The following is a 14,889-nucleotide window of genomic DNA, read 5'->3' on the forward strand; positions in this document are numbered from 1 at the left end:
TGTTGTGTTAAGGTTTGGCATTAATCTTGAAGTGAAATAAAGAAAATAAAAAATAAAAATGTCTTTTTTAAATAGAATAAAATTTATTTATTTCAATCAATGAAAAATAAATAATAAAGTAATTAATTAAAAATATTTGATACTAATTTTATTTTTATATATAATATTCTTTTAATTAATTCATACTTTTTAAGAAAATTAATTAATTTCCTAAAAAAGAAAATTTATTTATTTACTTAATGATATTAAATTTATCATTAAGTTGTATTACACTTATAAAAATTTTCTTTAATGTATTTAAAATTAATAATTTATCTCTTTTTACTTAATTATTTTTCATCTAATTGATTGTTTTTTACTAATTAAAAAATATTTTTCTCTACTATTATTAACATGTTTAATATTTTAAAATTTTATTTTACAAAAAAAATCTTTCGTATTTTAAGAAATTAAAACAAATGTCACATTTATGTGAATTGGGGGGATTTTGTTTTTATGGATTTCACAATAAAAACTTTCCTTTTTTTATTAATCTTTTCAAACAAATAGTAAAAATTGGTAATTGTATCTTAACTTCTTTTCTATTTTCTTACACTTCATTTTCTTATAAAAATAGTTTTCTTCCTTTCTGTTTTTATCCTCAAGCAAATAGTTAAAATTAGTATTCTTACACAAAATAAACGGTTGCTTCTATATAGTTAAAAATAATAAATACATATTTTTCAATATATAAAATAAATTATAGTTGAAATTAATAATAAATAACCTTTAAATATATAGGTTATATTTTAAATTTACAATCAACAACTTAAATAGTGATATAAATTTATTTATAACCATTGACATTTTTTAAAATAACTATTGAAATTCAATCCAAAGATTAAAAAAATTATAGATTAAAATAAAAAAATAAGTTATGTAAAATAATTTTAGAATGTCATTTAATTATCATAAATTTATTGATTTTAGAGTAATTATCTTAAAAGACATACCTATAGTAATTATTTATTAATTAAGAATGTCAGATAGTTTTTTTAAAATCATAAATATCCTTTATAGATATTTTTTTAACATTATAAGATTATTATAAATATTTAATATAATTATATATTTAAAACTCATAATTTGAGATGATCGATTAACCAATCAGATTTGATCATGATCAACGTGCTTAATAATTTTTATACTTACTATGATTATTATTCAAGAAAAAATATAATCTGTTAATACACAATACAGATAAAAAAGGACGATAGTTTGATATATTTGAGAGAAAAACTTTTAGCTAATTGCACGAAAAACGTGTGAAATGTATCTTGAAATAAAATATTCAGAATTGTTTAATTGAGAGAATTAGAAATTGATCAAAATGTTTATTCTAATTTATAATTTATAATATAATGTATTCTAATACATATACATGAGCATACTTTCTATAAGCAAAAGATGAAAAGATGATGTGATTTGATTTTTAAAAAAAATCATTGACTTGAACTACATAAAAACTTTATATTTGATCAGTTCACTGCATCGAGAAAACAAGTAATTAAATAATTATTTTTTCCAAGATTTTGTTAAATCTAATTGACACTAATGTTGTGTTGATTTTTTTAAGATATCGACTAAATCTTATTTTTTTATGCCTAGCACATTCTTACTCAATCAATAATTTTTTTAAAAAAAATACCATTCAATCCAATTAACAAGCATATCATCAAGTGTATGAAAACAAATTAAATAGTTTAGATTTAAGAAAAAAATTGAAAATTAAAAAAAAAAGTATAGAAAAAATTAGAATATAATATGAGATAAACAAAAAAAGAATGAAAAACTAACGTTGGATGTTTTAAATAAAATATATAAAAAATGTTAAGTAACAATAAAGCTATGCACAGTAACAGTATGATAATGAAAACAATGTATTCAAATATAAATTAATTTTTATAATATAAGAATTAATTTATTCCTATTCAGCAGAAAAATAAAAAATATTTATTCATAGCAGCACATAAACTTTTGGAGGGAGTGCGGTGGATCGCGTGAGAGTGAATCGCGAATGAAGGCGCGTGGGATGAGAAAGGTTACGAATGATTCTGGTGGTACTTTGGTTAGGCCGGTTTTATAAAATTTTACATCTGAGTGAAAGGGTCGCCAACGGGTCTGTGTGGAGTGGAGCGGGGAGAGAGACACCAAACTTGTTTTAAATCATTTTTATTATTTTAACATTTCTTTTTTATCACTAGTTAAGTAATTCAAATATACTAATTTTATATTTTCATGCATGATCAATTGGTTAATTTTTATAATAATCAGTTCTAAAATAACACATAAAATTATTTATAATTAATTAATATTATAAAAATATATATTAAATAAATACATGAAAACTATACCATTTTATATCTATAAAAATAAAAAACAATATGAGAAAATTTATAATACTAACATATCCTACTTAATTGGTGAGAATTAGATTATTGATTAATCATTAATAATTTCTGAAATTGTGATATGATGAAATAATGGTAATGTATCTTTTAGTTTCCTTTTTGTCAGTTTGAAAACCCAGTGTTATCTTCTCACGGGAAAGCAACCCATTCCCTTGTTTCAAAAAGCCATCCCATACCTACTTCAAAAATTTAAACTCCCATAATGGAGTTCGAATCTTGCCCAAGAAATATTCCAGAAAAACTGTTAAAACCAATCATTTAATAACAAATGTAAAAAAAAAAATTATAACTATCAATTTTTACCGGTTATCAGCATAAATTTATTTATTTTTATATATGAACATGTGTTTTTTATGTACTAGTTAATTGACAGGGAATGGTTTAATGGTCGATAAGGTGTATTTTTCCGCCATTAATTACACGAATATAGAGTTTGGAAGTTGGTATGATACTTGGAGAAAATGACAAACACCTTATCATGGTTAACAGTCTAGAATATAAACATTTCGAAAATATACTTGTATGTCACTAAATATTATATACTTCCATGAGAAAAATTATCGATTAATTTCTTGGGGTGTGTTAATGATTATTAATGATATTCGTTTTTTATGTGATTTTTAAATGTTATTTTTTATGGTTATAAGAAAAAGAAAAACGAGTTAATCATCTGCTTAAATATACTTTTCATCATTATAATTTGCTCATTTTCCTGTTTATGTAAATTTTTTTAAGAGTCTATGAAATTTGTTATTTTGTTTATTTGATCTTTGAAATAAAAAAAAAAGGTAACCACAAATGACGTAATTAACGGTTACTAAATGTTATCAAGTGTAATAAATATTACTAGAGGTGAAAATAGGTAGACCAGCCTTTAGCCGGGGTATAAATCTGACCCACATCATTATTACTAAGTCTAAGTCTGACTTGTTATTTATTATTTATTAAGGTTCCAGTTTGGCCTGCATAATGATTTGCCATAAAAACTTATATACAATGTTTGATCTAATTTAATATATAAAAGGTCTGAAAAGCCTACAAGACCTAATCAAACCAAAACAAATAATTAAAGGTAAAAATTTAGCATAATAAACATGCTTCTCTTATAAGTTATAAATTACTAAGCATGATTTTGTTCTAAAAAATCAAGTAACATACCATAACAAATAAAAATTCATAACAAGAGTCTTAAGAACATAAACATAAAAGTGATTGATCTCATAATATCAAATATGATCTCAAGTCTCAAACCATGAATTGAAAACAAAGTTTCCTAACTAAAGTCTCAAAATCATAAACATAAAAAGAAGTTTTCAATCCTGAAGATACAAACTAAAACCAAAAACTCAAGTCTCAATTAAAAACGTAATAAATAATACAACTAATGACATCAAATAAAGTTTCAAATCTTCAAATTGACCAGCATCAAGAATAAGGCACCAAATCTTCAAATTGATCACTTTAAGTGATTCATCCACCTACAATACAAGGATAAATTTTATTATTAGAAAAAAGCATCAAATACGTTAAATAATTACAAGAAGGGACCATAAAATTCAAAAATACTAAACATTTTTCTTCTTCAAGTTATATTTGTGATGAAGCCAATCTCCTTCACAAATGAGAACTTCAATAGATTCCTAATTCAACTTTGATCGATATTCATCTATAACTCTCTCTCCAACACTTAAAGTAGCCTTCGATGCAATAGCCGAGATTGGAATGGCCGATATATCAACTGACATCTTTGATAAAACCTTATATTTCAAACTATTGTTCTTTCACCACTCCAAGACACTAAAAGAGGAATTATCACCATCAGTAACACAAACACCCTCTTCAAGATAAGCATCTATTTCAAATTTCATTGTAGTGACAACTTCTTTCTCTCTCACAATATTAATTATTTTGTTAAATCCAGTAACAATTGTAGACTTGCTCACAAAATTAGAAGAGGTGTTGCTACCACTAGTATTCCCTTCATTAGTAGATGATTCTGCAACACTCAAATTAGCATATTCATTGTACAACTCATACAAAGAAGACCGAACTTTATTCACGTTATGATTAATAAGTTCTTCAAACTTAAATATCAAAGGGAAACATATGTCAATAATGTGAAATTTGCACCTTGGATCTAAAACACATGCAATGTCATCAACAGACTGCATTCCCCCTAATATTTATCGAACTTAGCTCTTATAGGAATTGTCATTTCTCTCATAAAGAGATCTTCATCCTCAGCTGCAGCATCAAGTACTCGTTTCACCTTCCAAACTTAACCAAGATATAGATTGGAAGTAGGATACTCGGTCCCTGAAATGACATGCATGGCAAATAAAAGTTTGCAAACTTTGTGAACTTTATCCCAATCTTCAGGTAAAGGAGCATAGTTATAATGTGGCTCTATTTCTTTATAGGCTGAAAAGGCAACCTTGAAGTTCAATGTAGTTAATAACATTTAATATGTAGAATTCTACCTGAATATATGAAATTGTCAGTGTCATGTAAAACAGACAACAATAAATGTACTAAAAGCATTTAAAATACGAATAATTTTTACTACTTTGTAGTACAATCAATAATAAGCTTCCTTTCTTTTAGGTGCTTTTGTTCAACATCACAAAATGCCTTTAACCCTGAATCATTATGATTGATGTATTTCACACTTTCATGAATGTTGTGAATTATGGTTTTGATCTTACTAAGACCATCTTGCACCAACAAATTCAGTATGTGTGCACAACATCTAACATGAAATAGGCTACCATGAAGAACTAGCTTTGTGCTCAATGATAAATTTTCCTTTATATTTTTAAGCAAGAGTCGTTATAAGAAGCATGATCAACAGACACCGAAAAAACTTTATCTTTAACCCCCCATGCCTTCAAGCACTTGAATATTGCATAAGTTACATCAATCCCACGCCTAGGAGCAGGTACTTTTACAAAGCTCAAAACCCTCTTCTGAAGCCCCCCCCCCCATCAATGAAATGGCTAGTTATGACCATATACTCAACTACTTGATGACTTGATTTCCACATATTTGTAGTTAAGCTAATCTTGACTACACTTTTCAATTATGCCTTCAATACTTTTTTCTCTGCCTCATATATCGCTAAACAATCACTTTTTACTATTTTGTGACTTACTTTCTGAAAATCAAAATTCGCATATTGGAAAGCCCACATCCAAACTTATTCCTCAACAATACTAAAAGGCAATTCATGTACCATAACAACAGTTGCAATAATTTCTCATCTTTTCATTGGAGTACCTACTACATGGATTAAGAAATGGGTTAGTTGAATTGGAAAGGGGAAATGGAATGCATGGTTGTTTCTTATCTTTTTCCATTTGCAACTCCTTGGCAAACAAATTTCATTATGCCTCTTAAGATGACTTGTGCTGCCTCCTCTCCCACCAATTGATAAAAAGGCTTTGCAATACTCGCACACAACCTTTGTTTCACCTTTAGAATTCTTAACTTCATTAAAGTCATGTCAAACAATTGAAGTTTTTATCCTCTTCTTACTGATGACACATTTTTCTTCTTCTTCATCAACTTTGGAGTTGTCTTTGTCATGTCCATTAGCTTCTGGTGTGGGTTGAGTAGTATCATTAAGAGGCACATTAGTAATAGGAGTTGTTTCAACACTCTCAAATTGGGAAGCCATCAAGGTTAGCTTACCTCAATACTCCTGCAATTCAAACAATAATAGACAAAACACACAAGCCTTTGGTATACTTTAATATAAATTCAAATTATGCAAAAATAATTAAGATAATAGAAAATAAATTAAGCATACTTAACACAAGAAAGGAAATTAAGTACAATAAAGGTTAAGAAAGAATTGTCATAGTTCAATTACTACAAAGAATAAGACCTGCTGACTGAACTCCCCAGGCATACCTTGCTACATACATAGCTTAATAAAAAAAGAAAAAGGAAAAAAAAGCCCACAAACAGAGACCATCGATAGAACATTGAAATACTAATGGTTTAAAACTAAGTCTAATATGTAACCATAGGTATGTACATCAATAGCAATAGAAAAGGCATAAATTTGTAATTTTCAGTCGAAAGCAACTATAATATACTAAGCAAATAAAGATTGCACATTTAATGCATTTCACACAATGTGACTTAGCATACAGGAACAAGTTCGTACTAGTAAAAATTGCAAAATCCACCAACCAATTGACTCCTTAAAAGCTACCTAAAAGAAGGATATTTGATCATTCAATAACAAATTAAGCTACCAATCCTTGTGGAGAATTTTGTAGACCAAATATCAACACTTTACAATATGACAAATTGCATTGTGGGCAAACAACTGAACACATGCAGATGAATTAGAATCTCGTAGCAATACTAATGAGAGATATAAAAGTCACACAACTAAAAATGTCCTAGAAGTGAAAAGAGGGGAAAACGTAATATTTAATGTGGGATGTTTGAAATTAGATACTAATTATGTTGTGTGGAAGGTTTTAATAGTTAGAATTGGATACAAAACAAAATATTTAACCAATTTCAATGCTGCGTTTACCTTTTGGATCAATAGTTAAGCTCAATCAAGCTGATAAATTGGTTCAACTTGTTTCTCTAAACTGAAATATGTTCATGAAAAGGGATAAAAACAAAATGAAAATCGATTTATAAATGTCATATAGCCAGTTAAGAATTAAGTTCATTAAAGGTTTAACCAACATTTTTTATCTTGTTTTTTCAAGGTTTAAAAAAAAATGCATGTGAAATCTAGTTAAAAAAGAATGTTAGTTTGTAACTTGTGTGCATTCTCTTGCGTGTCATAGATTAAAAAAAAGTCTTGTTCCACTCCTATATAAGATTGAACAATTTAATCCTCAAAAACTAATAGTATTAGGTCATTATAAATTATAATTTTTCTTTACTTAGGTACAATTTTTTTTGGGTACAATAACAATGTTAGTTGAGTTATTATCCAAAGTGACGAGAACTGAAGAAAAAACAATAAAAATGGAAAAAAGGGAGAAAATGGTGACAAAAAACTGAAATAAATAAAAGAAGAAAAAACAAGAAAAACAAAAGACAGGGAGAAAAAAATGGTCACAAGAATTTAAAAAAAGAACAAGAAAAATATATTAGAGACAAAAAAAGAGATTTAATTATTTGGTTGCCATAGTTTGGATCGCTAGAGTTAGTGGTGGAGAGGGAAGATGAGCTTCAATCAGCCCAAGAGAGAATGGGAAAAGATAACACGCAAGAGAGAATAACAATAGAAAACTGACACACTATTCCTTTAAGCCCCACCACGATACAACTTAAAATCCAACTCAAAAATGCCTCTAATACTCTCAAATTCAGTTATCCTCAGAGGAGCTTTGAAACGACGCCCCCTGCATCACCATTGGTGCAAAACCTACTACCACTAAATCGCAACCGAAATCGATTACTGTACTTGTTGGTAAATAGGGAACTGGAGAAGGAGCTCAAACCTATACAACGTTTTTGGGGAAATTAAGTAGAAAATAATGATAAAAAATGCAAACTCACAAATCACAGAGATGCTCATAAGCGGTCAGACGTAGTATCGTTCACCAATTTTGAACGATAATAGAGGACGAAGGTTCTCTTTCTTACCGTTGATGGGACGTGGTATCGCCGGCCAATATTGAATGATGATGGCGTAGGTAACTGAGAAGTGAAAGTGAGGAATGAGGATGTGTGTTGCTCTTTGTTAGGGTTTAGAAAGAAAGTGGCGTGAGTTACGTGACGAACTAAGAGTTCAAGACTATATATGTTGTGCGGCACAGGTAAGTGACTCCAAAAAAGGGTTGAATTAGGGTTCTAAAAAAGAGAGGTAACTAATAAGTGGAAATAGAAATGGATTTAGTTAGACAGACCCATTATCCGAGCTTAGTGAGCTTTTTTTAAAGCCTACCACCTGACCTTTTTAATTAAAAATACTTTTTAAAAAGTTAAAATTTGACCTTTTTAATGAATAGGTCATGTCAAGTCACACATTAACTAAGCCAAGGCATGGGTCTTGACAAGCTGTCTGGCCTATTCCACCCCTAAGTATCACATTAGCACGAACTAAAAACCAAAAATAATAATTTTTAAAGATTAAAAACAAAAAAATGCTGGGACAAAAAAATATGATTTACAAGGTTTTAAAACAAAAATAATATGACCTTATAGTATTTTAATAAGCCAAAGTCATTTTAAACTAAAATATAACTTATAATTGATACTAGCTTGTCTTTGGTTTTAAATTTTTAAACAAGTAAGACTTGTTGAAGCAAACAAGTCAAACTTGTTTAAGCCCACCCATAGGCTTAATTTAAGCATTGTAATTTTGTAAAATATGTCCCATCTTATATTTATGTAAAACCTTTTAAAATAAGTTAAACTTTCAAATAATAATGATGAAAAATTAACATAACAAGAAAACAATATAAACTTTTGTAATCTTGAAAACATGTCATTCATTAGGTATTCAAGTATTTATTCATTACATGTCCTTATTCCAAGAGTAAAAAAAAGAGTTGAGGAGAGCAATACAGTAATTGGGTTAGAGTGCTCAATAATTAAGGCAGCAAATATAAAAAATAAAGAAGATTTTGCATGAAGAGGAGATAAACGCCAACAAGTTTAAATTCAAAGTACTGAAAGTAGTAATGTTTTATGGAAGATCCAAACAAGGCAAGGCAATTGTTGTTAGCACCCCCGTTTTTTACTAAATGCATCTTTGCATCGAGTTTTTGCAATTTGTTTCCCTCATAATATCCTTTTTTCTGAAAATCAGGTTTTTAGAGGAAGAAAATAAAAGAAAAAATGAGTGTACGTCTATATTATTGAATTAAATTAATAAAATATTACAATAATTACATTATTTTTAAATTAAAATAATAAAAATTAATAATAAACAAAACATTGATTAAATTAATCAATATTAATAGGTCTCTGAACTGTTTATTTTTTTAATTATGTCTCCAAATTAAAAGAAAAATGGTATTCAGTTATTGATTTTGTAAGAAAATTACAATCAAGTCCCTAGAGTTAGATTATGACAACTTTAAATGACAAAAAATTACAATTGGCAGCAGTTTTAAAAATCCTAAAAACTCACAATTCCAAAAAATTTACAATATCAAGAATCTAATTACAATTTCTTTTTGTTGGAAGACTTTAATTAAAATTCCTAGTTCAGACAATGATTGATTATTTCAACCTAAAAAATTACTGCATGAGAACCAAATTTGTTTGTGTCACTGTCAGTGTTGCATCGCGTCTGGTGGTAGACTAAGGGAAAAGACAAGGACCACAACATCTGCTCAAGTGTTACTGCGTGCGGCACTTCCATGCCTCTCTTCATCATCGCATCTTATCTTCGCTGCCACTGCAACAGGGTAGGTTAAAGTTCTCTCTTTATCCTTCTTATTCCAATACCACAATAAACCTCTTAACTTTTCACTAACCTACGCAACTCCTATCACTATCCGTGCAAATAAATGCAATCAATGACCCTTTTTCTCTCTCTTGAAATTACCTTCTTCCTCTGTAAGAGCTGATTTGCCAGGATCACTAATTTAACAGCAACAAATGGCCACCTTCATTTTCAAATGCTTCTGAGACATTATTTCATCAATAAGGTAGCTAACTATCTCTAAAACCTAAAAATTTGAACTTGATGACTCATAATAGTCACCAATCACCCTTGTCTTTCCTTTTTGTTATTATTCTTTTATTGGCAAATATTAGTTTGTTAGAATGTTTGTTTTTGTCGGCAGAGGGATGAACACGCGACCTTTCTTTTATGTTTTGCTTTGGTTATGTCATGGTTGGATCTCCTCTGGTCATGCTTGTTATATGCAATTTTGGATGCTCTCCTGATGATGATATGCTGTTTTTCTTATATTCTTGCTCTTCTATGTTGGTTGTTGCATTGCGGATAAAAGTCTCTTGGCTGTGCATCTGATTCATTTTATGTATTGGTGTATTTGATTGGAGAGAAAATGTGTAATTAGAGAATTATGGGTATTGGTAACTTTGTGATTATGGACTAGGATTTTTTTTTGGGGTTCAATATACTTATAATTTTGCGTAACAAACATGAAATTTGTATAAATGAAAGAGGATAAGGATAAGGGATGGAGGGAGAAACAATAGCATGTCAGAGCTTGAATGTGTCTCCAGTTTCTACTTTCTACCCTAATGATTTTGATTTCTGCGGTAGGTTTCATCTTAGGACTCTAATGCTCCTTGAATGGTCTGTTCTGTCTGTGGGACTCAGTATAATCAACCTTAATTATCTATTGCAAGTTAATAGACATAATAGAGCTCTTATTTGATACGGTAGGATAATTTTGAGATTCATTGCCCTGTTGCTTGGAAGTTAGAACTCACCTTGTAGGCTGTTTTGTTTAGGTGAGAAGGGAAATGGGGTATGCCCTCCTCCTTTGCATGATTTCTAATTTGCTGTGGAAAGGTTTTGAGAAGAAAAGTGAGATTGGGTTTATATGGGGAAGTGCTTTGTTTGGCATTTTCAGTAAAAAATATCAAGAATTTTTAAAAGTAGCTTAAATTTTCTTTTCTGTGGCATAAAATTCTTCATCTTGATTCACCATGCTATTCAGTGCAGGGCTTCTTTTTTACTAGTTAATGTTTAGAGGAGCATGGCCATAGTTATTTTTGTTTATTGAGCTGGAGTTTCTCCTTGTATTGTCTTTTGTTCTCTTTTCCAACAGGATTGCTTGTCTTCTTGTGTAACTCGTTTCTTCTTCTGTCCTTAGTGGAAAATTGTTGCTTAAAAATAATGGTGGGAATCTGTTTAATTGCGTCCTGCATCCCTTACTCTGATTGGATTCATCACATAATTTTTTTCAATACTATTGAGTATACTTTACTCATAGCCTGTAACTACCCACTGACTGAAGCTACTAAGTTGCTGTGACTTGATCAAGTCAGAGTCTCAGACATTTTAAAAATTCTAACCTCGGTAGAGTTTTGTATAATATTTGAGATTAGAAGTATAGATTATTCTTTTTAAGAAAAAATAGCTCTTAGCTTCCAATTGTTTTTGCTGTCTCAACTTAGTATACTGCAAAAGCTGCTAAATTTATCTAATGCGTAGTTGTTAGGACTTAGGGGTATTTACTATTTAGTGCCAATAGGGAATGTTATTCATGATAAATGGAGAAAAAGTACATTGATAATCAGTGCTACTTGAGTTTGAACATTTGATAAATGCTAAAATAATGTTGGTAAAGCAGTATAATAGTTTTGTACAAGTCTTTTGAAATTCATATCTCACATATTCCCTTGTTCCTCTTATCCACTTTCTTTGCCAATTGGGGCAGTTCCATTTTTGTTTCTAGAAAAGATGCTTGATTGAGACAGTCTTCTCTTTGTGTGATGTCCTTATTTGCTGGTTCCATGTTTTCTACTTCCCTTGGAATTTCCAGTTCTGTTAGAACCTTGGTGGTGAGGAAGCTTCTGATTTGGCATGTTTGTTGGGATTTCTAGAATCCTTTTATAAAAACAATTCCTCTTTGGTGCATGGCCAATAATTATATGACAATCCTTTCTACATGTAATCAAGCCTATATCCCCATTCTTTTGGCACCACAACCACAATTGCCTTGTTTGGTGCTAATATATACTTGTTTCTCCTCCATTCAATTCCTTCTTTTTGGATTAAAGCTCATCATTTAATTTTCTTCTCCTTAATTACCCATATATGTCATATTTCCTTTTGTTTCTGTTGGGTCCCATTACCATGCTCAGCTTTACTACTCCATTTTCTTCAATCTTACATATAAATGATGCAGCAATTATTGGTACGTTTCAATTGGTTTCAGCTCAATATTGCTAGAGACGGACAATGTTTTTATGCATATGATTTAGGTGTGAGTTAAAAATTTTGTGGTCAAACTTAAATGAAGATTACTATCTTAAATCCTATGCCTTGAATCTGAATCACTCCGCTAATTGTTGAATCCTTTCAGTTCAAAATTTCATTCTCGTCATAACTGAACAGTCAAATACAATGGTTAACATATGCTTTAGAAAAAAAATTACGCATATTGTGTCTCATGCCACTTGTAGCAGTTAGATATACATATGCCTAGCATATTTCTTTTCAGAATGTACGTCTATTTGTGTGTGTATGATCTATTTCTTTGTAACTATTAATTAATCTGCTTCAACACTCAATAGGATTTGGGTCACAGAATGAAATGCATCATCTAGTGGTTGTGTCAATTAGCCTTATGTATAAGCAAATATTTGTTCAACTTGTTACACTCATATATTTTTCCCTAGTTATCTAATTTTGTTTCTTTCTTGGACAACACCAATGATGAAATATGATTTTATTCTAGGAAGATGCATGAGTTCTCCATTGTTGATGGTTTTGTGGAGATAAGTGAATGCATGGCAGAGATGACCAAGTACGTGGCTAATGAACCATCCGTTGGGCTTTTCTTTATCCAACAGCATGCTCAAAATGCAGTACCCAATATCATCAAAGTTAAGAAAAATGTTGTTGAGAAGTCTCATGAAACAACTTTGCACACAGAAGATTTGGAGGACTCTGTCACAATGGTTCAATCAATGAAAGAGTGTGGATTTCCCATAGCTGATAAGATGATCAGAGAGATTAAAAAATCTCTGATAACTATGGAAACAAAACAACCGAAAAGAGGGTTAATCCATCCAGCATCAAGTTCTCATTCAGAAAGAGCTAGTTTCTTGGGTAACGCTGCATTTTATGCTCAGGAGGGCAATGAAAAAAGGAGTAACTATTTCTCAAATGTTTTGAAGTCAGCAAAAGAGAAGGCTGGCAGCTTCAAGTGGCGGCAGCTTGATACTCGGGGATCAATAGATTCCACGGATGAGAAGCCACCAATGTACCCTAATTTGCCGTTGTTGGTCACATCTGCAAGCATTACTTCATCTTTTCGGGCTGCCGAAACTGATGAGTTGCCTGTATCAAGCCAGGTTGAAGACGAGTCTCAGCACAAACAGACCGATGTTAGTGATATCAGCATTAATTTATTGTCAGTATCAGAAAGATTCGACGACTTCAAAGCTAATAAAGAAGCTAAACTAGCGGAGTGGCTGGACGGAACTGGCAACCTTGATGATAATTGCGGCACAGGTGATGAGAAAAGGTCTTAGTTTGGCATGATAAAGAAGCTATACTTCAATAAAATGCTTCACCCCGTACATGCTGTTGTACAACATCAAGTTTCTCTGAATTGTGATTATAAATAAAATGATTTTTTTGTAATGCTGTAGAGATTTTCTTTGAAATTTAAACAAGCATGATTCTGTACGGGGTTTGATCATGCATGATATTGCATTCCTTCTACCTGGAACTTCAATATTTATTTCTTATGTCAACTGATGGAAAGGAGATTTTCAAGAATGTTGAGAAAATAAGACTTAAAGAGAGTAGTTAAATGCTTGGTTTATAAAAAGGCTGAGTTTTATGATGATAGGTACTTTTATAAAAATATAACGGTTGGTTATGAACCTAGAGATAATAGAATGGATGAACCGAACTGCAAATGGGTTACATACTTACATTAGGATCATTTCTTTTCATAGGGAAACTTTGAGAATAGTAGGAAATGTAGGGTTATTTTATTGTAAAGTGCATTTGGAATTAAACAAAAGCATATCTTATCATGTTTTACCTACGTTTGTTTTCATCCAATTCCTTTCTTTATGTCAACTTTTTTTTTTATCTATTGTATTGTGTGTGCGATTGTGCATGTAAGTTTTCTAAATTAATTCTTCCATTTTAAAAATGTATCAATATAAAAGGTATATATATATCATGTAAGAAATGGACATAATAATATTTCATAAAGGACGTTATAATTCTACTGCACTAAAAAAACATATATTTTTAATATGAATTACTTTTAGGAGACTTTTGATATGAAATAAATATTTTAATATCTGGGAATCATAAATAAAATTTATTTAGTTAATTATTGTGAATATTTAGATAATTTTTTTAATTAAAAAGTTACCTAATATTTTTATTAGTTACCTTAATTTAATAAGAATAATTAGCATGATATTTTTTTTTTACTTTACTGAAAGAAAAGAAAAATTAACTTGAGAAATTAAGATCTCACTTCTTCCATGAAAAAGTTTTTGTGAAAAATTAGTTAAAAAACATTCATATGAAACATCCTTTTTGATGAATGCTGTTTTTTAATTTTCAATCATAGAAAACTAAAAGTTTATCCCCTATCAAACACTTTCACTCTCGGATTACTATGGCCAACTTTCTTATCTATTCGACCAGTCACACAGGTTTATATCATTACACTCACGAAGAAAATCTTAGTTTGAATTATTTTCGAATTCACTCTTTGGAGAAATCAGACACAAAAAATGAGATGAATATCTATTGTTTCAATCATTCTTATTT

The 14,889-nt window shown here is 29.9% G+C and overlaps 1 protein-coding gene across 4 annotated transcripts; it reads left to right on the top strand.

Annotated features, from left to right (window-relative positions):
• The first annotated feature begins 9,687 nt into the window (after nucleotides 1-9,687).
• LOC100807152 (uncharacterized) lies at nucleotides 9,688-13,776 on the top strand. 4 transcript variants are annotated; one of them, XM_006589340.4, is made up of 3 exons: nucleotides 9,712-9,847; nucleotides 10,004-10,090; nucleotides 12,825-13,776. In XM_006589340.4, exons 2-3 carry the CDS (start codon nucleotides 10,061-10,063, stop codon nucleotides 13,617-13,619), a joined length of 825 nt encoding a protein of 274 aa, XP_006589403.1. In that variant the 5' UTR covers nucleotides 9,712-9,847; nucleotides 10,004-10,060; the 3' UTR covers nucleotides 13,620-13,776. The 4 variants fall into 4 exon arrangements, with proteins under 4 accessions (XP_003536334.1, XP_006589402.1, XP_006589403.1 ...); XM_014763305.3 differs by having other exon boundaries at nucleotides 9,713-9,847; nucleotides 12,821-13,776; XM_003536286.5 differs by lacking the exon at nucleotides 10,004-10,090 and having other exon boundaries at nucleotides 9,688-9,847; nucleotides 12,821-13,776.
• The last annotated feature ends 1,113 nt before the right edge of the window (nucleotides 13,777-14,889 follow it).

This window comes from Glycine max, chromosome 10 (genome assembly GCF_000004515.6).
Source record: "Glycine max cultivar Williams 82 chromosome 10, Glycine_max_v4.0, whole genome shotgun sequence".
Classification (NCBI taxonomy): Eukaryota; Viridiplantae; Streptophyta; class Magnoliopsida; order Fabales; family Fabaceae; genus Glycine; species Glycine max.

Coding starts and splice junctions, on each gene's coding strand:
- LOC100807152 (XM_006589339.4), top strand. CDS start 9,800: ATGCCTCTCTTCATCATCGCATCTTATCTTCGCTGCCACTGCAACAGG. Junction 9,848..12,824: donor TTCGCTGCCACTGCAACAGG/GTAGGTTAAAGT, acceptor TATTCTAGGAAG/ATGCATGAGTTCTCCATTGT.